The following is a 22,820-nucleotide window of genomic DNA, read 5'->3' on the forward strand; positions in this document are numbered from 1 at the left end:
AGAAAATGCAAAAAGTTTTATGTCTGTCATTGCCATTCTCCATTTTTTTTTCCACAAAGTACAGCGCTTCAATTCTATTTCATTAATTAATTAATTAATTAATTAATTAACTAATTCATTCATTCATTCATTTTTTAAAAAAATGCATCTAATATAGGTACATGCCAGTTATTATCTGGTTGGTATTGCGGGTTTTTCTTGCATTCTTTAGGTATGAAATTAATGTTTTAAACAGTTTGAGGTTGTGGTGAAACGTGCTAAAGTTCGTTTGTTATTATTTTATATATTCTTATTATTTTTTTGTGTATTTATGTTAAAAAGTTAAACAGCATTCGAATGTTCGTTTAATTTACAATGAAGGACAACCAATCAAATTGCACCGCAAAAGCACCTGGTAGAACAGTATGACCTGGTTCGTTCTTATCCGTGCCAGTCAGATGTTCTATTTGTCTAGAGTGGTGCACATTTCAGAAATGCAACCCACCTTCCACAAACCTGAGTAAACTAAAGATATTTCGTAATAGACGTACCAGGTTTTTGGTAGAGATAAACAGCTCAAGTCAGTTTTGTCTTTGGTTTCTTAAAGTCATGTGGAAGAAAAAGACTCGTCAGTGAGAAAAAAAAACGGAATTCCCAGCGGCTTGTTAAAAGAAGGGACGTTTAGATGATAAAACATTTTTTAAAAATATCATATAATCATTTGGTATTAAATAATTTTTGCCTTTGGACTATATTTTAATAATTGTATTTTTTTTTGTGGAATAAAATGGGAAGCAAAAATCCTAATACGTCAACTTCCGGTTGGCGGTTCTCGGACGTGCAAGTGCCGGACTTGTTCACTTCCGGTATTGAGAGCGGTCGACCAAGCACCGTCGCGCAGGTCAGGGTGTAAGTTCGATTTATGTTCGATTTTTGATGTTCAAATATGTCAACAATTTGTTTTCAAATGAGTTTGGTATGAAAATAAATTAAATCCTTATATTGTTAGGATTACTAGTTGATTTACTTTATGTATAGATTTGTTTTAGTTAAAAAAAATGAAATGCAAATATTTAAGGTGTCACTGCAAACTTTAAATCCGTAATATAAATCTTTCTGTTTTACATCTATGTTATTACAAAAAATGTTTTACGTCCGTGTGGTAATATAAATCTTTTTTACATCTATGGGGTTACAAAGACTTTTTGTTTTTCATCTATGTGGTTATAAAAAGTCTGTTTTACATTAGTGTTGTTACAAAACTTTCTTTGCTTAAAACCTTTGTTTTACCAAAAATCTGTTTGAGGTTACATTTTTTTTTGTTTTCACATCTATGGGGTAACAAAATATCATTCTGGTTTTTCGATGTGTGGTTACAAAATTTGTTCGTTCTGCACTGATATCGTTACAATACCTTTTCGATTTGTATGTATATGGTTTCGAATATCTTTTAGTTTTTCATCTATGTGGCTAGAAAGATCCTTTCGTTTAACTATTATTTGGTTACAGAAATCTTTTTATTTTGCACCTGTGTGGTTACACAGATCGTTTTGGTATGCAACTGCATGGTTACAAAAAAACTTTTTCGGCTTACAAAAAAAATGTTTTGCTTTGACGTGGTACAAAAGTCTTTTTTATTTTACATCTGCGTGTTTACTAAAATCGTTTTGTTTTTCATTGATGTGGTTACAACACTAGGTTTTTTAGCATTATAACAGAAATACAATAAGTATATAGTTTATTTTAAACATCTTCTTAGTCAGACTAAGTACTATGTTCAGTATACGTGTGCCATTACGGACACAATTATTTCGTGAAATGTTACATACTTATCTGTCAAAAAATACCTTCAGCATGTGAACTTTTGTTTCAAAATCCCGCAATATGTGTTACTGCAAAACAGTCTTTATCTTTACAACACACAACTGTACGTCATCGGTTAAAATACAGTGTTAAACATGAAAAAAATCACTCAGATATTATACAGTCATGTACTGATTGTTCAATCTTTATAAAACAAGGACATTCTGAAGGCTTTTAGTAAGCAACAGACACACGCCAAAATTACAGTTACATAATATGTGATGGATTAGTCTCGTAGGAGGGAAATATAATCCGCCGGAGCATTAACTTCATTCGGATGTTCGGCCTAATTTTCTCTCATGCATATTATAGTTTATTTTTGAAAGAGTTCTTTAAGCTTTTATGGCTACCTTAAGCTTTAATTCACATAATGTGAAAATTTGTATCTTACGTACAATTTTTGTCATACTTGACGGTTTGGTAATTGCCAAAAAGCAATGCATAATGGTACCGCTGTGCCGAAAATGACCACCTTTTTCAAATTTCTATATATTTTTGTTTGTGTACTCTTTTTTTTTCATCCAGCTGAATGTTTTACATAATATTTGGGTAATAGCGTTCTTTCAAAACTTAGCATATTCACTTTAAGATTTAATTATGCTTCGTCGCAATATTATACTTTCATAAAGAATAAAGAAGACAAGCGCTTTAGTGTCCACTGCTTTGTTCATCCTTGTCGTGGCGACGCTTGGCTTGGCGGTTGCCCTCACTGTTATCATTGTCAAACACAACAACGAAGATGGCGGTGCATCTGAACCAGGTAAAGGGTTTATTTATGCTATCTTTATAATATTACCCTTTAAATGCATATAACGTAGCCGAATAAAATGATAGCAGAATCGGTACACGAGGGGTCATAAAATGTACAAAAACCCCACCTATAATGATATTTTTACTTTTTCCAGGAAACACTTTCTGTAGAAACTACTCTATATTCTGTTTTCCATAAGACTAAGTTATTGTTGACATCTTGTACACTTACTGCAATATGTAATAATTCTACAAGTGCACTTTTTATTACACATCAAATATTTTACAACCGTACACACGGATCCTTTTATGAATTACAACATGAATTTAGTCCAATTTCAATTGCCATCATTTGTTAATGTACTCGAATTATATGTTCTTTTTTTCAGATATCTGTCACACTGTTGGCTGCACAAAAGCAGGTAGATCTATGTAATATTAGTCGTCGCGTAAAAACGGACACTATTGAACTATTCTGACAGTTTTAAAAAACGACATTGAATTAAAACAAAATGATTCAGATAGGCATTTTTCTTCATTTTACACACACCATGCACTCGTGAAACATGTCTTAACTGCTCAGACTGACAAAACAATAATTTTAAAATTATATGATGGGTAAAAATTATTGAAATATTATTCTTTTGGTTTCACATTCAATATGTTTGTCTAGCAGATAGAGAATTAGTTTATTTATTATCGAAGTAAATACTTAATAACGTTATTTAGTAATACTTTAAGAATACGCATATATTAATATTTAAAATGATTGAGAGGTAATTAATATCTATTAGTTTAAAAAACCATTAAGACTGCTCGGGGACTGAGGTGAATACCAACACAGTTCATGATAACCGAACATTGCCAACGAATTCTTTACAAAATAGTAATATTTTTGAGGTGAAAATACCAACACAGTTCATGATAACCGAACATTGCCAACGAATTCTTTACAAAATAGTAATATTTTTGCCATTCAAATTCTCAAATACGTCATTATTAAAGTATACTTATTAACAGTGTTTAAATACTTAAGTTCTTGTTTAAACTGAAATAGTACTTAGTGCAGATAAACCTTGCCAAAACAATGGTATGATTAGTATTTCAAGTACTAAGTGAATTTGTTTGACGAACAGAAAATGTAGTCCTTCAATTAACTATCTACGAATTTACTGAAGTCAGCTTATGCGTAGATAATAAACGCATACTTTGATTGCAAGTGGAGAAAATTCTGCATGCGAGCGTTGCTATATTCATATTGAATTCTAAACATTTTGTTTATGTATCTGTTCTTTATTTATTTCATATTTGATTGCGTACCTTTTGTTTATTCTCTGGTAAGGCACGTCGTTAAAACTCATGGAAAAATAGCATCGGCTAAATGAGCTACCCTCTATAAATAAAGAATTTACTTATTTACTTACCTACTTGCCACAATTAATATTTAATTTATATACGAAGCTCTTGACACTCCATATCTTTTGTCTTACTCTCCCCATATATATTGTATATCACCACTGTTCGTTTATATTATGTATATGTGTGCCACCGTGGGCTTATAGCCCAGTGGAATATATTTGAATAAACTTCAGACTTCAAAACTTCAACTTCTTTGTCGGCTTAAATATAATACTCACAATAACGTCAGTTCTTCTTGATAAATCTAATATATATCATTCTTTCACGATGTTTAAAATGTTTTTTCTTCAAATTTTAGAATTTTGCCATTGAATTTTGAGAAATTTATTTGATTTCCTTTTGATCATAGTATTAATAATTATACGATTTTAAGGACACTAAATGTTTAGACATGTCTGTCCAAGACATAGCATCATCATGTCATTTCCAGTATTGTATTTATTTACTCACAATTTATGTTATAATTTCACCACAGCTGCGCGTGTCCTTAATTCCTTGGATCCCACGGCAGATCCTTGTAAAGACTTCTATCAGTTTGCTTGTGGAGGTTTCTTGAAGAGTCACGTGATACCAGAGGACAGGTCAAACATTGACATGTGGAGTATTGTAAGGGATAACGTCCAGTATACCTGCAAATGTAAGTTTGGATTCGGCATGTAGTTATAAACGTCCCGAGTTTATGTTTTGTAAATGTTTGCAAAGAAGTATAGATTGTAAAGAAAAATTGCACCAAAGTGGTCCCATCATCAAAGAAAAGCTTTATATTTTAACAATTTTATAAGATATATAAGACGATCTTCAAAACTTGTTGGTGTTGGGAAGCATAAAACACAAACAAGCGAAATAAATACAGACTCTGGATGAGTCTTGTGATGAGAGGTAATGAGATGTGCAACATCCTTCACTCCCCCCTCCCCCCCCACTCCCCCCCACCGCCCAGCACTTACATAAGCATAACTCTATTCTATATTTGAGTAAATTAACGTATTACTAACAAACATGTACGTATTTTTCAGATAGCATTTTACAATAACTTGATACAGTACAGTTACTTGTTTGTAGCAATTCTAATTTCTGGAGTTAGAAACAGTTATTAAAACACTAGATATAAAACGTATAAGGAACTTAATATTTGTTGATCTAAAAGATGATACTACTGTCCTTAAACGTGAAAGTACTTTTGAAATTACATGCATGAAGTGAACATGTACCTTTCAATGAAAATAGCAAAGAAGTTAAATAAAATGCATATCTGGTTTTAAACAAATCACACTGATAATATTCATGGCAGATATCTCTAAAACTACAAATTTTTACAGATTTACTAGAAGACCCAAAAACTGATCCTGGAGCAGTTGCTGTTCAAAAAGCTAAAGACCTGTACTATTCCTGTGTCAATACAGGTATGTTTTATATCATTTTATACGCTATTTTAGAAAAGTATACTCAATGACATATAAAATGAAATTTTGATCACGGAAAAAAGGACCATACGTGTGTTATGATATGTAAACAAATTATAATCGTATAAACTGAAATTTTGGTCACATAAAAAAGGACCATAAGTATGCTATGCTATTTAAACAAATCATTATATATAAACTGCAATTTTGGTCACATAAAACGGACAATACGTATGTTATGCTATTTAAACAGATCATAATCGTATAAACTGCAACTTTTGACAAATATATGAAAAGGACCATACGTATTTATGCTTTCCCCCCAAACCAAATTATTAAACAATAAATGACGAAGTAGGAGACACGACGCTTCAGTTTTAATGATTTGTATAGAAATCATTGCAGAATTACATGACATATGCACATTTTCAAATTTCATCAGAGTGCCTACTACAATAACCACTATTTTATACTTCAGGGCTCATTGAACAGAAAGGAATATCAGTGGCAATTCCGCTTCTGAATGAATTAGGTGGTTGGCCGATCCTTGGAAATAAGCCTGGCGGTAACTGGAATGAAAATGACTTTGACCTTGCAAAGATTATAACAACACTAAGGAAATACAATAACAAGGTTATCATTGACATGGGCGTAGGTTTGGACGATAAAAACTCAAGTTATCATATCATATCAGTAAGTAATGCTTCATTACATGTTCAGTTTGTGTACACAATATAAGACTAGACCCTAACCTTTAGCCTGTTACATTTTTAAAATGAGCTGCTCAGTCAATACCATTTATCATTCGAAGGGGTGGTCACTGAAAATTTACCTGCTGAATAGCGGACAGTATAGACCATGATCAGCCTACACAGAAGTGCAGGCTGATCTTGTTCTGAACTGCTCGTAAAGGCAGAATTACTTGCCGCCAGCAGGCTAAAGAGCGGCGGCTATTGGGATATTGTAAAGATTTCTCACATTGTTTGACATTTTAGATTTTGTAAGAGAGATTCTTCTCTTGCAGCATACCAGAAAAATGTGAAATATGGCATATATTTTCATGAATAAATACTGTACGACACATTGTATAAAAGAAGTTTACCCGAAATATATCCGTTTAGAACAACAGAAATGTTTTTTTCTTCTTTTAAAAAATGCTAAAAGTAAAATTAACTCACCCCAAAATTCACAGATTGAGTAAAATCTCCACTAAGCAGATAGTAACTATCAAATTTATAAGAAAACACTTTGATATAATAAAGTGATATGAAGTAAGATATATCGTATGCCGTTTCTTAGTTTCCAGTAGGTTATTTATCTTAAATATACCATATACCATATATAATGAGGAAGAAATAATTTTGCTTTAATAAATATGCATTAAAACGTAATAGAAGAGCTGTGTGGGTGCGCGAACAAATGCTACGAAGGAAAACCTTTGGTGGAATAAAATTACATTTCTTTATGTTAATTGATGCGGATAGACTTTTGCATGAAGTCAGAATCCGCCATATTGAACTGGGTCTGTTGTCAAAACGACCCCTTGCTATATTGTACTATATTTTGAAAACTTAAGACCAGGACATGTGAAACGGCTTTGTATGATCTATTATTACGTTTTCCAATTAGACTGTAGAAAGTTTGCTAAAATATTTTCCTTAGATGTTGATTATCTGTATATAAGTTATTCTGAACTCTTCCACTGTCGCATCAAAGAAATTAGTTACCTTTCGCACTGTGACCTAGATGATATCGTTTTAATTCTGAATGCTTGTGGCAGACATATCCAACTTTTATTCAGAAACGGTTAAATGTTGAGCATTGCATTAGATTGTGGTGAACATAAATGTTTAAGAAATTGTTACTGAGTTAATACTGCATTTCTTATGAATTTATGAGCAAAAATAAATATTGAGTATATAAATATACCAAATGACAGCTATAAAATGTGACCTTTATTCACACAATAATTTAGATGTCTATAAGTAGTTTTAAAAGTCTCTTGTAATTCATTTATGACTGACAGTGTACTTTGCTTATATATGCTTATTTCAACTATGTGTTAACATTTGAACATTTTGTTATTCCATTAATGAGACTAATAAATGATAAAACCTAGACAATTTAAGTTAATCAGTCTGATTGATTTATATTACTCATAATTACCACTGTTTAAATATTTTAGTTCGACCAACAAGATTTCGGTATGCCAAACAGGAATTATTACCTGAATTCTGACGATCCAAGATTTGCAAAAATGGTAGAAGCGTACATTGTCATGGCAAGAGATATAGCAATAGAATTTGGTGCTGATCCTGAAACTGCCGATAACGAGACACGAGAGTTTGTGAAGCTTGAAACAGAAATCGCTAAGGTAAAGAGTTTGTGTGTTGCATTGCACATGGGTTGTTATTTATGTGTTTTCACTTATAGCGGCTTGTTTACTGATGGGGTGACATAATGAATGTTTAAATATATATTATAGATTTTAAAATTGCAATGGAGTGAAAAACTGTGTAAATGCCATCAAGAATGTTTAGTTTGTTCATAGTTAGACACTACTCAAATAAATCAATGTCGCCCGAAATTACACTTTCAATAATATATAATATGAATTTTGATACTCCATTTTGTTCCACAAAGTATGAACTTTTTAAAAGTTTTATGCACATTCGAATTCAAAGCTGATACGTGCCATACTTCTGCTAGATATTGTGCGACACCTTATTCGGTTCAATTCTTTTTCATACAAATACATTATGTTATTATGACGGCAATATCGTCTTCGTTCAGAAAGTGAACATCACAGCTTGAAATAGGCCTTTAGCTTATTTGTACTTGACACAAATAATCTTATGTATACGCCAATTTAGATCACGCTGACACAAGCAGAACAAAGAAACAGCACAGCATCATACAATAAAATGACACTGGAAGAAATGAAGACAACGTTTCATGAGCCTAAAAGCACTGATCCTATCCAGGTTGGTCTGCCTTAATAAATACATTAAAGATTGTTTGGTCTAATTTTACTCATGTATGTAGAAATCAAAGAGATGGTTAGTTCTGCATTTTTAATGCTCTTTGAACAATACCGTTAAAACTGTATCGTAGACTTTTGTTCGAACAAAGTCATAAACTTTATCGTATACTTCTCTTTGAGCAATACTATTAATCCATTATTGTAGATTTCTCTTTCAACAATGCCAGTAAAACTTTATTACTTTATAATGACAATCTCTTTGAAACATGTCATTAATACTTTATCTTAGACTTCTCTTTGTACAGTGTCATTCATAAATTGTCGTAGACACCTCTTCGAACAATGTCGTTAATCCTTTATCGTAAATGTCTCTTCGAACAATACCGTTGATATCGTGTTTTTACAAGAAATCTTTACAGCAATGATAATCCTAAAAAAGTAGAATCTTGCATAAATTATGTCGAGTGTGACTCAATGCAGACTTGGAGCGCCGGTATAAATTACATACTCCGGTACATACCGGATTAACTAAATTTGAAGGAAAATATCTTAAATGTATATATTTTGTAACCATGGTATACTAACCCTAACCTTTAGTCAATATTTTATGCATATAGTACACTAAATGCTTGCAGACATGCAAAAATATGCATATTTCTGCTGTGCGCTACAATTGATAATCACTTCCGGGCATGCGCAGAAGACCGCTCAAGTCTGCAATGAGTTACATTGAATTATGCCTGAGTCTTGCAAAGCAAGGAACAACTTCTATTTTTGCGGACTTGCAAATCAAACAGGGAATACACACAATACATTTTGAGCTGAACTAAAGTAGGTTGTCTATGATGGTGGTAGGACAAATTACCGGTGTTACTGCTAGAGAAAGACCACATTATGTCTCGCAAGCAATATTTAAAACACAAACGTTCACTTGGGGTTCGAGCCTTACTTTGTACGTAGAAGAAGCCGTCCAGTTGGCTAACGGAAGGTCGACTGTTCTTCCTAGGTGCCCGTACGTGATGAAATAATGCCCGGAAGAACACCTGGGGTGTTTCTTCAGTCATCTGTATAAAAAGATTCGAATTAAACAATTTCGTTATATATATAAAAGTTGTAGTATATATTTTCATTCACAGTTTAAGTGGTTGGAGTTTGCAAAGGGCGTGTTCGGACTGGATGGCGTGGAAATAGATATTGATGAAACTGAACTAGTTCTTGTACGGTCGATGAAATACTACAACAATATTTTGCCATTGTTGCAAAATTATCCAAAACGGTAAGAGCTTATATGTATGTTATTCTTTCAAGTAAAGTAGTAGGATGCCATAGAATAATAGAGTTAAGAGTTATTTTTACCAGATAAGTTTAACGTATATGAAAATTCTGAGCTAGTCACGGGTCAGTATGATATGTAAAGTTTGATCAACAAGATTGTTTAAAATTAAGAAAGAATGTATGGCCTAGTATCTACAAACTCTCCAGAGCGGCCCTCTCTTAAGCAAAAGCCTCTCTATAACAACATATCAAATTTTCCCTAAGGTGAAATATACTATCAAATTTACCTCTCCAGAAGGACAATATCTACACAACAATCAATATTTGTATCTCCCAAAAGATGTTGTTCCACAGAGGTTGCACTGTATATTCAAAGAGACTGTAAAATGTTGAATAGGATATGTAATTATACGATAGTTACACGAAATTTAGTCACTTCTTACCTAGCACATGTGCATAAATCGGCTTGTAGATTTCTTGGAGAACTTGACTTCTTTTTTGTTTTGCACACAGAACAATAGCTAATTACCTTGTATGGAGGATAATGCAAAACCGAGCACGGAATCTACCCCAAAGGTTTCTAGACATTCTTGGCGAATACGACAAGGTAAAATATCCTATTTATCTTTATTTTTATCTATTATTGAGTACAATGATAATAAATAGAAATGATGGTATTTTTTTTTTTATCTAGTAGAGTATAGTGATAATATATAGATATGATGATTAAAACAAATTATATACCATATTAAGAACAAATTCACTGAAATGAAACAATCGACATTTATAAAAAGCACTTCGACACAGCGACATAAGTCCGATCTCGCTGTAAACGTTGCTTTGTCTACAAGCAGAACCTAAACAAGGACACACATATAGAAATTATGAAATAGGTCATTTTACAAATTGAAACTTCCAACATGAAAAGCTTGAACATTTCAATTTTTCATTTTAAGGAGGGAGGAGGATACACAGACACTTGGGGGTCAGCACCCCTCCCCCTCCCAGTCCGCCCCTGCCAACCTTCAGCCAGTATATTTTCGTCTTTTAAAACTAACTGAGCACATGTCTCAATCATACAACAACTTCTGTTACCCTTTCAACATGTTTAAAAAACTCCCATACTCTATCAATGCTAGTTTTTGACCCCCAAGTATATTGGCTGAAGGTTGGCATGGGCGGATTGGGAGGGGGAGGGATGCTGACTCCCAAGTGTCTGTGGGAGGATACTATCATTTATTTCTAAAACTTAGTCAGTAACAAAACAGAATATAAAGTAACAGTATCATTTTGTTGAAAATTTTAGGTTGTTTATGGTGTTCAAAGTAGATCAGCAAACTGGAAGAGATGCATGGGTTATACGATACTACAGTTAGGTGGCCCAGTTGGAAGATTGTATGTGGAGGAAGCATTTGATCAAGGCGCAGAACAAACGGTTAAATTATCAAAATATGTCATAAAGTATCTTGAATATAGTATATACTTTTTTTCATCTCGATTGTGAAGACAGAATGTAGATTATATAAGTAACACTTGAGTCAGCTTTCTGGGACGTTCGGTCGGGTCCAAACTTACTCGGCTATGCGACCTTCTAAACTAAATGTCGACTTACTGAAACTTGCCTTTTCAGAGTTTTCTCGCAATATTTCAGATAAAATGGGTCGTAAATGCTTACGAAATTATGTGTCAGATAAAGTGTCAAATGTAAATGTTACTGCAGGTCTGTTTGAATGATCATATGAAGAGGCAGCTTCGAATACAATACAAGCATAAATTACAAAGAGTTGATTCCAGACATGCGATTACACTTGTGACTAAATTTCTTTCAGGCCCTTGATATGATTCATGGACTTCGAGATGCTTTTGTCGAAATACTTCTAGAAGAACCATGGATGGATGATAAGACACGACAGGCAGCTCGTGAAAAGGTAAACACACAATTATGCATATTGATTAACTAAGACCCGTTTTTGTACACGTTTAGACATTGAACTATGAAGAGATTATGGACATACTCTCAAGACACTGTTTCGGCATATTTCCAGTTTTGACGTTTGTTTAAAACCAACTCGTCCATACTTTTAAGGCAAACTGTTTTCTTTTTTTCTGTCTAAAACCGATGACGTATAGGTGATGAAATAGTGGCCACAGGCACATGTTCAAACTTACAGGCATATGAATTCATGATCACAAGACGTCCTAATAATAATTTACCAAAATATTGTATAGAAGGGTGCTAACTGTTGTTACGCTTTAGAAATAGCATTAGTCTTGCTTTTTAACCAATTGATATCCAACACTTTACTCACTATATCATTTTTCAGCGTCATATACAAACTTAGTGATGCTGAAAAAATTCATTTGAAATAACTTAAAATGTTTAATTGATTGTAGTATGGCAAAAAAGTAAAGATAAATAATCTTACTTATTATATTTCAGGCTGAAGCGATGGGAGAATGGATTGGTTACGCTAGTGGTATACTAAATGACACTGTACTCAATAATATATACGATGATGTAAGTCACTGTTATATCATAAGAAACAACTTCAATATTCATTTTGATGTGTTCAGTTGCGCCATCACAAAATGAAATTCGTGCTGATGTGTTCAGTGTTTTTAATATAGAACTGAAATACAGGCAGTGTCATTAATAATTGAAAAAAAGTGATAATAAGACAGTCATTGACAATACTCAATATAAAGAAATTGTACGAGGGATCAATAAAATCTGTAGAGATCCTTTGAAAGCATAGAACGCAGTCAAGTAAAACAACAACAGACTCGATTTGACCGAGTCTGTTCTTGAGAGGTTATGAAATTTGAAACACCCCTCACGCCATATAGTACAGGCTAAAGCGGAGTTCTATATAGTACAATTGACTCCTTAATCTCAAAGAATCAGGAAATATAACGATATCAAGAAAGATGATGTCATAATTTCCTCGAAGGCAATTTCTTGATATCATCCTTAGGTTTGTTTCTTTAAAACACACTGTTGCGTCTAAAAGCTTAAGCGGAGCTTTGTTTTATTTTCTAAATTAACGTAGAAGTGCTCAGATGAGCTTAGTATTTTAGTTAATATGCCTACAATGATACTTCTTATACAGTGTTTCATTTATTTCATAACTTCATGTTGTATTTAAAAGCTGTTTAAGAGAACAGAAATATATTGTGTTTCTTTTATTAACTCAGGTTAAAGTGAATCGAACAGAATACTTCCAGAACGTTCTCGGTAATCTGCAACGTTGGGGCACTGGTGATATTTCGGGTCTCAGGACGATCTACGATAAAAACGGGTAACAGTTAACGCTAGTATCATTTCCCTTGTTCACCATTTTAGGACCATTCCTTACATAAAATCTATTACAGATTTGACAAGAATTTCTCACAATGCTGTGAAATAATATTTTCTTGCGTCGTTGCTACATATATAATCTTTGCATGTCTGAAGGATTACGAAAAGTGGCCTTACATCTTTACTATAATTTTGCTGAATTTACTTACATTCCCTATCAAAAATCTAGAATTTTGACCGCCAAAATGGCTGCTTGTTTTTTCAGGGGAGATTAATATTGCAAAAATTGAGATCTGTCTATAAGATGCATAATATGACATTCTATTAGCCACTTTTTAAGTCACTTGTTTTGTGATGATATTAGAGACGTCATTTTAATTTTTTTATGGTACTCATTTATTTTTACAGTTGGTCGGATCCTCCGACAACGGTGAATGCTCAGTACAGCTTTGTTCTCAATAATATACGTAAGTTATTCTGTATAAATGACATATTCTATAGTGTAAACATAGTTTATGGATAGGCATTTACAGATTTCAAAACTGGTAGACTGTCTGTTTAACTGGTTGATGCGATTACCTTACTTACATCCAAGTTTTCTTCAGCTTTTGGTTTAAAAGTATACATAACGAATTCACAGTTAATGTGAAATTTGATGTCAACAGATCATATGATTTCCCTCTTTCGGCATTGTCTTTCTGTAGCTTTAATTAGATAATTTTTATTGTTCACTTGTTTATTCCGAAGTGATGATGTGTTATAATATTATAATACATGTTTCGAGAGAGAAATCCTGTAAGTGACAAATAAAATCTGTAAGAAGATGTTTTTGAAGCGTGGAACGCAAACAATAAAAATAATAGCAGGCTTGGCTTGGGTTGACTGAAGTCATTGAATGTGTATCACACCTTACGCCCCCCTAGTACCGACTTTAGCGGAATTGTAATAGTAGTAAAGATGAATGCAGTCTTTAGTCTTTGAGGGCCAGAAAATATCACAACTCTGAGCCCCAGAGAGCTTTTTTACAGCAACCACTCGGTACTAAAAGACTGCTGTTGTAATAGTTAATAAAAAGTTTATTTTGAAATTGAACCAAGTATTAAGTTTTTTCTTCAATTTTATTTAGTGTGCATACAAACAATTTTCTTATAAAATTTTCAGTAGCCTTGTCAAAGGCATGTTTGTTACTAAGCAACTTGACATAGTATGTGTGTGTTTGTATTGATACATTATGAAGTCTGAGAAGTTATGCATAGTCTCGTGCTGTTTTCAGGCCTGACATTTCTGTTTATTTCAGAATTTCCTGCTGGAATATTCCAACCTCCTTTCTATAAAAAAGACCAGCCAAGGTATTAACGGATCAACTATGTAAACTGCATATTTGAAATAATTTTCGTAGATGTCTTCTGGGCCTCAAGAATAAAGTCTGATGAAGGAACTTTTTTAGAATTAGCAGTTGTACCTGCTTTTCTGTAAACTGATAAAACATTTAGTTTTCTGTTTAAGCAATTTGTTCAACTGTACCAGAGTATCATTTCTCAACGTATTTTCTTTTATTCGAGTAGATTTCATATTGTAAAGTGAAAACAAATATATATTTTTGATGACAATGATGATGAAGAAGATGATGATGATGGCGGTGGTGAGGATGATAATAATGATGATTATGAAGGACATGGGGTGTTTCATTTAATGATTAAAATACGTATAATGATGATGATAATGATAGAGATAATAATGATAATTATTATGATAGTTATTATTATCTCGATATTATAATTGATAAGGAAATTTTCCAGGTCGATGAATTACGGCGGTATTGGTGTTGTGATAGGTCATGAAATAACTCACGGTTTTGACGATCAAGGTAATTTATTTTGTTTATAGTCTTTATCGTAAATTTGTGACATCCGAATGAACAAGATGTTACATGCAAAAGGTCAGCTAGTTCGAACTTCTAAATCGACAGTGGTATCAAATTGAAAGAATAGATTGGTTGTAGGATAATTGTGTAACTAAAGCGCTTAACTGTTAGTCTATCATAAAGCAACATTCATATAAATCTAAACAACAACAAAAACAACAATAACAACAACAACAAATACAATCATTATAAATGGATCTTTAACTTGTTGTAGGCACAGATAGGAATATCTAGCTCGAAGGTAACTGTTCAGGCGTTGCCGCGTTACCTTCATGCAAAGAACCCGTGAACCTGATATCGCGACTCAAATCGTTATCAAGATGTATTACTTTCATATCGTGTTTTTGAGTCGGCTAAAGGCTGAAAGCCTTTTGACGAGTCCTTGCTGATCAGCGATTCTCTAAATGGACCGAATAACACGTGAAGAGATGTAGTTCCATTAGATTTCTCAAACTTCAAACAGTTCACTGCATGAATGAAGTAAAGTTGTGTCAATTCCCTTTGCTATGACCAATATACGATGTAATCTGTCATATTTATGACTTGTAATTGTGCAATACTCGAATGCAACTCATTAAGCATAAATGTGCATTTTAAGAATTGCGCAGGCTTACAAAGCTTGGGTAACATCCAGCGAAAGACAAAAAATAGTTCCACAGGGCTCCAGATAAGATGCGTATTAGCGTAAATTACGTATAGAAATAATGCAAATACGCATGTCTAATAATTTCTAAGCGTATAAAAACGTATATAAAATTACAGAAACGCACACAATGCTTTTTTAAAAACAAAATCTGAATCGTCTGGATGCGTTAGGTAACATAGCCGATCAGCCTTAATTCTCCCACATTGAACGTAAACACGCATCGTATGATTTCTATAAACTTTGCGTGGGTTGAATTTTGCAGTCAGTAAACGGATAAATTATCGGAAGAAGAAGCTCTTACTGGTTTGTTTAGTTACTACTGATATTAAAAATGATTTTAATTCTTATTTTTCGAGAAATAAACAAATCGGCGAAACATTAAATTGTATTTTCTTGTAGTTTTTGAAATCGAAAGTAGATCGTCTATGTTTGGCTGCTTTCACGAAAGGAAACAACTTTTTTATGAAAAGATTTAAATAAGGGGTAATTTAACCGTAAACTTCAATGTCAGATACTGCCAATTGCTGCTAAATGTCTTCGTATCATCTCAATTTGTAAAATATATTGTTGAAACTGGAGAAAAGTGTAATCGTATCCGGATATAATATTTTGGGTAAATATCGAGCTGTGTTATGAAATTTAAAAAAACAACTAAAAACAAACTGAAACTGGTAGACTATACTGTCAGTACATCAATCATTAGCCGACTCAGGCCCTTCAGGCCTTTGATTAAGATATTAGCATCAATAGAAAAAAAACTCTACTTATAACCGCTATATTTCAAAAGTAGCGTGATTAAGAGAAGCGCGGGGAAAATATTCCGTACTGACTAAAATAATCTCCTTACGTTTCAAAGACTCAACAACGAAGAAATTCCATTTGGTTTATTGTTTGCTATTTATTCTATATTGATTTTTTTCTGAATCTTGAACTATACTTTAAAGGCACTGAACTACAAATCGTACGACAACAAAGAAAAATATTTTAGACATCAAGAAATGATTGCTATATTTCTTAAAAAAGGCTTTGAAACTTAGTTACTGCCAAGGTTTATATTTAACAACTTTAAAGTGACAGTGCCTTTGATGAACAAATAACAAGATATTTGACTTTTTTTTTCAAGCTTTACCTGAAAAATCAATGCAGGAATTTACTACGTAAATGTGGTTCATATTAGAAGTCATTTACAGCAAGGGTAATCCTGCATGTGGAAAAGAAATGACAAAAATATCGTTGCTTGGCTGACAATCACTAGACACGTCAGTCTCAGATGCAAGAACAATGTACGTACAAACCTCATGTTATAATGTCTGTAAATATAAAGTACATACTGTGTTTAAGGCTGTGTTTGGCATGGGCATGATTATATATTTATTACTTTTTTATATTTTGAAAGGGAGACAGTATGATAAAGAAGGCAATTTGAAAGACTGGTGGGGTGATGATATTGTTAATAACTTTAAAGCAGAAACACATTGCATTGTTGACCAGTACGGAAAATTTACTGTAGCCGGCCATCACGTAAGTAAACCTGCATGTCATTGTACAAAGATTTGGACTTAATTGAGTCAATAATAAAATTGTGATGTCATTAATATAGGAAAGTTATATGCGTATAGTAGTATGTATTTATATTACTTTTGTTCTTCACAGAATATTAACTTCAACTTTTCTTGAGTATTTTTCAGCAAACACATACCGCAACTATATATTTGTCATAACAGATCACAGTATATTTTCGAAATATTAACAAAACAAAATTCTGAAGATTTGAACCAAATGTCTTAATTGTACGATTGTCATGTTAAGTCTATGTATTTTTGTTATTACTATTAGTCAGCCAACAAATCATAAAGTCACATTCAGTATAATAATGATTTGCTGTATTTTGATTAGAATTTGGATACTTTGGTTATTAAAGATGTAAAAAATTTGTTTCAAAACATTAAAAGAACCTTGTTAAAGTCCGACAAATACCTCACCAATACGAAAACGTGTTTAAAGCTGTTAAGATCCTATTGCTGAAAGCTTTCGAAAAGCTGTGTAGTAGGTATCAATCAGCTCAGGTCTAGTTAGAGTACCAACTCACCTCCAGAAATAACACTTACATCTTTTTCTTATCTTTCAGGTCGATGGTAAAAACACCCTTGGAGAAAACATAGCTGATAATGGTGGGCTTAAACAGAGTTACAGGGTAAGTGTAAACTGAAGATGACACTGACAACTTAAGATTTTCATTTTCTCTGAGTTATCAAGTAGAAAGGAATGGCAGAGGTTGTATATATACTTTTTAAAATTATCAATATACAATGATATAAGAATATTTCACTGGTTGAAGATCTGGCTCGAGGATATACCGATCGAGTAACCGTGTTACCGCAATACAGTTACCCCAGAGATATACCTATAGACATTTACAACGTTGTTGGTTGCCCTGATGATTTAATTACAATGCGCATGTGCTCTTTACGTGTGACAAAAAGACCGCTCAACAATAGGTAATTCTACATAAAACCATCAATATATTACGAATTGTTATGCCATAATTAAATATTATGTATCCAAGGTATTAAATTTTGGGCTTATACACAGTTAAAGTTTGTAATTTATTTCAGGCCTATAGACATTGGGTTGATTCACATGGGGAGGAACCCCTGCTACCAGGTGTAAATTATACACATAATCAACTTTTCTTTATAAGTTTTGCTCAGGTAAGTTTATTTACCTATTCTTATTGCACAACATAATCACTCTATTTCATAATGTAGAGTGAGTATTTTCGCGACACTTTATCGTCTGGAGTCAATGATTCGTAATATTCACGAGTGCTTTGAATTCGCGCCTCGCGCAATTGTCGAAAATAATACTATCACGAATATCATTCATTCGACAGTACTCACCTCCTGTAGTCCATATAAAACAAAGAATGTAGAGAACAATTTAGTAATTTAAAAGAATATATATATGGTGTAAAACGGGAATCTCTGCAGTTTTGAAAAAATATTTTTTATTTCTCACCGCAGGTATGGTGTGACAAGGAAACGGAAGAATCCTTTATAAGTGGTATTAACACAGATCCACATAGTCCAGCAAAATTCAGGTACAGGCTGTTATGTATTAGCATACACAAACATATAAAATAGAACTGATTATAAGCTTTAAAGACCTGCGCCAGTCCCACCATTTAACCTTTAAATTGTCACCGAAAAAGCATGAACATCCTGACTATGAACAGTGATGCTATGTTTTTGCATGCTAAAGTGTGGCGCGTTGCCGTTAACTGTTACCTATTGCAATCATGGGTTGCATACACACAATAGAATTTGAATAGCCGCGGAGCAGGGCTTTAAACGACTGATTCCATTAAGTACCCTACTCGTAACGTTTTGAACATTTTTGCACATTGTATACAGAGATATCATGTCCGGCATTGTTACATTTGATTAAAGTTTTTATTTCTTATTTCAAGAATTGTGAGGCATTTCTTATAGTTTGTTGCCTTGTGTGTTACGTTTAAGTTCCGTCTTTTACAGTCAATACAAGTCTCATATACCACCATAAAAGACACAAAACCATATAAATGCAAGAACTTGTTCACACGTCTTTAGTTTTAAAATAATAGTAAGTTTGAACTGCAGACTGAAAATGATACGGCTGCTTTCTTCACTGAACATGGCAATTATTCATTGTATAAAAAGAAGATTACAAAGCAATTATTTATCCTACGTTATATCACTGATCATACTTGATACAATGTAATAATTGCCTAAATAAACTTTCGGGTCAGAAATGAAGTACAGAAATGGCATACTAATGTTTCAGAGTTTAAATTCTTTATAATATCCAATACATATGTTAACTAAATAAATGCAGATTCGAAGGACACAAGGTATTAAAACCCGATTTTTGTTTTCTTTTTGTTATCCAGTTTTATTTTCCTCCTCAGTTTTAACTTTTGTAACCTTGATTACGTTAAATACTAGCCTAGACACAATGCTTCAGTCAACAATCAACGTTTAGTTAATAGGTTAATGGTGAAACCTACACGGGAACGAAGTATGCAGAAAATACATTATATTATTGGATATCAAAAGGTCAAGACTAATCTTGATAAGCTGTCACTTAACGTTACATCGCAGCAAGTAGGTTACCGTCCCACTTATTACCATTAAAGACAGCACAGTATCCTGTACCGAAACTTCTTTTCTAATGCTATGTACGCTTTTTTTAAACTCTGCTAAATTTCTATATAGCGAACGGAAGTGCTGGCTGATCATGATCTACATTGGTCGGAAAGGCAGAACCAATCATGTTCAGCATGGTAGAGTTAAGTTTTAAAGACTGACAGCTGTTGCATAAACTATGCAGAAATAACATTCAAAATGAACACAGCTCTTGTCGACACTTTAAACTAAATAGATATGAAAATGAGTTATGAAAGTTTATTCAGTACAAAATAATTTTCAAGTTATTTTTATTTCGCAGTTGAAAAGTATAGAGTGATTATAATTCACGTCTAAAGGATTTTCACGAATACACATCAACTGTTATTCGTTCTGATAAGAATTCGTGTTTCGTAACTGTGCATTCTATATTTCATATACGTGGGTGTTTTGAATTCACGTTTCCTTGCGTTCGCGAATATCTTCGAAATCAATACCATCACAAACTTTTCCCAGTTTGTAGCATGAATATTTACTTTTATGAATTCTTTTATTCCAGGGTCTGGGGCACACTTCAAAACTCGAAGGATTTTGCGGACACGTTTCAATGCAAAGCTGGCTCGTTCATGAATCCTGTGAATAAATGTTCAGTATGGAAAAAATAAACTGTGTGCACTAATTGAATACTAGTACTTTGTTCTGTGCCGTCGAAATAAAACTTAGTACATCCAGGATAAAAGCTATCAATTTGTTTTGTGTGTCTCTGTCGAAAAAAATTTACAATGAAGTTTTATAGGACAGATGCGCAGAACTCAGCAAATTTTTAATAAATCATGTGACCTCCATAATATCATGTAGGATAAAGACTGCTTTATTCATATTTTTTTTCTTTCTCTATTTGAAATAAACATTTTATGGTACATTTGTTTAGAATATAAAAAGATGAATCTAACCTACAATATTGTAATTATTGGCGATTCTATATTAACAACCAACCAATTGTTTTTATAAACGACCCATTGTAACATTGTAACAAGAGATGGACATTGGGTAAATTATTCATGGCAGGATTTAAAATTTTTGAAGAAATGAAAGTGGTTTAGCCATAGTTACTGTGATTCTAGAATGTTTAAACTATAGTTTAGTATTCTCTTATATTAATCAGTAATTAACAGGTTCTGTTTTCTTATGTCTACAGCTAGATACATGTATACATTTCTTACCGTTTCAGTTTAAGGTAATGAATAGACCCGTAATGGACTTCGGCCATTTCCGTGCGATTACGTTATTTCCGTGACGGACTTTGGCGTTCTTATCAAGCTACATAAGCATCCGAAGAATGCCGAAGCAGCATCGGGGGAGATAACGTAAGTTGCCGAATGTCATTACGGGTCCTTTACCTCATGTAAAATTAGTAAAACCAAAACTAACATAGCTATGAATAGTAATTTCGTATCACAATAATATGAACTTAATTCAAAGAAAATAAACTTGTGTGTTAATGATTCTAATGTGTCACTGACTACGTCAATTCTATTTATGAAAGTTCTACCTAGTCATGTTCTATGTAAAACTGTTTGTATTGTGTGTACTTTAATACTCTAATAGTAATAGTAAAATGTTGCTTAAAAATTAAGCAAAGCTAGTTCAGGCAAAAGGTAGTTGGTTCTTAACATTTTAGCGTGTGATTTACAGTTCAGTACTCACTGTCACACTTCTGAGAATAATGGCAGAAAAAAAACTGCCTGTATTTATGAAGAGATATATATACAGTTTGTTAATAAGGGAGTTAATTGTGTTTATCATTATTCTCGGCAGTGGGCAGGCAGAACGCATTAACATCGAATTCTCGAAATAGAAAATCAGTTAAATATCATAAGTTGCGGAATGAAGCATAAAAGAAGCAAACATGGTTAGATAGATAGATAGATTTATTTCGATAATTGAGCAAACATAACATAGTTACAATACATGCATATAATAAAATTTATAATCACATATAAAAGTTGTCATATGAAGTAATATGTTATGAACTATGTCAGTCACATCAATATCAAGGATGACACAAGAAAGAGAAAAAAATCTCTTATTTCCATTTTGGTCCTTGGTACCAATGGTCTGACATAGAGAGGCATGAAACATTAACATGAATATATATAAAAAAATTACCGAGTTCATTATTATAAAATAACGTATATGTTATGCATATCCTTATTCGTTAACATGTAGATAATATAAAATGTTATGTCGCTCTTATGGCAAGTGAGTATAAAAACAATTTGCCATCACTATAAAATATGTTCTAATACATTTTTGAAGCCAGATAACATTTGGCTTAAAATATTTAATTATCTACTTAAATAGTACTGATATATATATATATATATACTTCTACGTGACATTAATAAATCACAAAAAAAATGTATTTCTTTTCTTATCTATTGAAGCACTAATTTCTTCAATATATTCTAAGTGAAGTGGTCAAATCATACAGGTGTAAAGCTGTTTTCAAAAACATCAATTGCATATACCTGTTAAACTTATATTTTTGTATGCCGTCTTTATATACTTATTAAAAACAACATTATGATCTTCACGTCAAATCTTGCGTATCAACCAAACTGAAAAATAATACCACTTCAGAAAATCAAAAATTATCCATGGTGCTGTAGTATGGAAGTAAGGAAGACGAATGGTTATATATAATACGGTAGTAAGAAAGACGAGCAGTTACAATTAGTACTGTTGTAAGAAAGACAAACATTTATATAAAGTACTGTATAAAGAAAGACGAATAGTTATATATATATCACTTTTGTCAGGAAGACGAATATGTATATAGAGCGCTATAGTAAGAAAGACGAACAATTGTAATATAATATTGTAGTAAGAAAAAGGAACAGTTATATAGAGTACTGTATTAATAAAGGCGAATAGTTATGTATACTACAGAAGTGAGAACGACGAAAAGTTATACAGTGCTGTTGTAAGAAAAACGAAAACTAAAATGAAGTTCAGTTGTCAGAAGGACAAACAGTTATATAAAGTACTGTAGTAAGAAAGAGCGACAAACATTTATATAAAGTAGTATTTAAAGAAAGACGAACGGTTATATAT

General features: G+C 32.7%; 1 protein-coding gene across 1 annotated transcript; it reads left to right on the forward strand.

The window, feature by feature from the left end:
- The first annotated feature begins 439 nt into the window (after positions 1-439).
- LOC123539989 (neprilysin-like) lies at positions 440-21,999 on the forward strand. The gene is made up of 22 exons (XM_053525866.1): positions 440-888; positions 2,472-2,602; positions 2,982-3,014; positions 4,487-4,648; positions 5,331-5,414; positions 5,893-6,107; positions 7,600-7,788; positions 8,288-8,398; positions 9,534-9,673; positions 10,186-10,279; positions 10,979-11,107; positions 11,502-11,600; positions 12,113-12,190; positions 12,868-12,971; positions 13,379-13,437; positions 14,268-14,319; positions 14,770-14,837; positions 16,937-17,061; positions 17,669-17,734; positions 18,156-18,251; positions 18,564-18,640; positions 20,263-21,999. Exons 1-22 carry the CDS (start codon positions 767-769, stop codon positions 20,366-20,368), a joined length of 2,340 nt encoding a protein of 779 aa, XP_053381841.1. The 5' UTR covers positions 440-766; the 3' UTR covers positions 20,369-21,999.
- Positions 22,000-22,820: the final 821 nt, after the last annotated feature.

Source organism: Mercenaria mercenaria, chromosome 16 (genome assembly GCF_021730395.1).
Source record: "Mercenaria mercenaria strain notata chromosome 16, MADL_Memer_1, whole genome shotgun sequence".
In the NCBI taxonomy this organism is placed as follows: domain Eukaryota; kingdom Metazoa; phylum Mollusca; class Bivalvia; order Venerida; family Veneridae; genus Mercenaria; species Mercenaria mercenaria.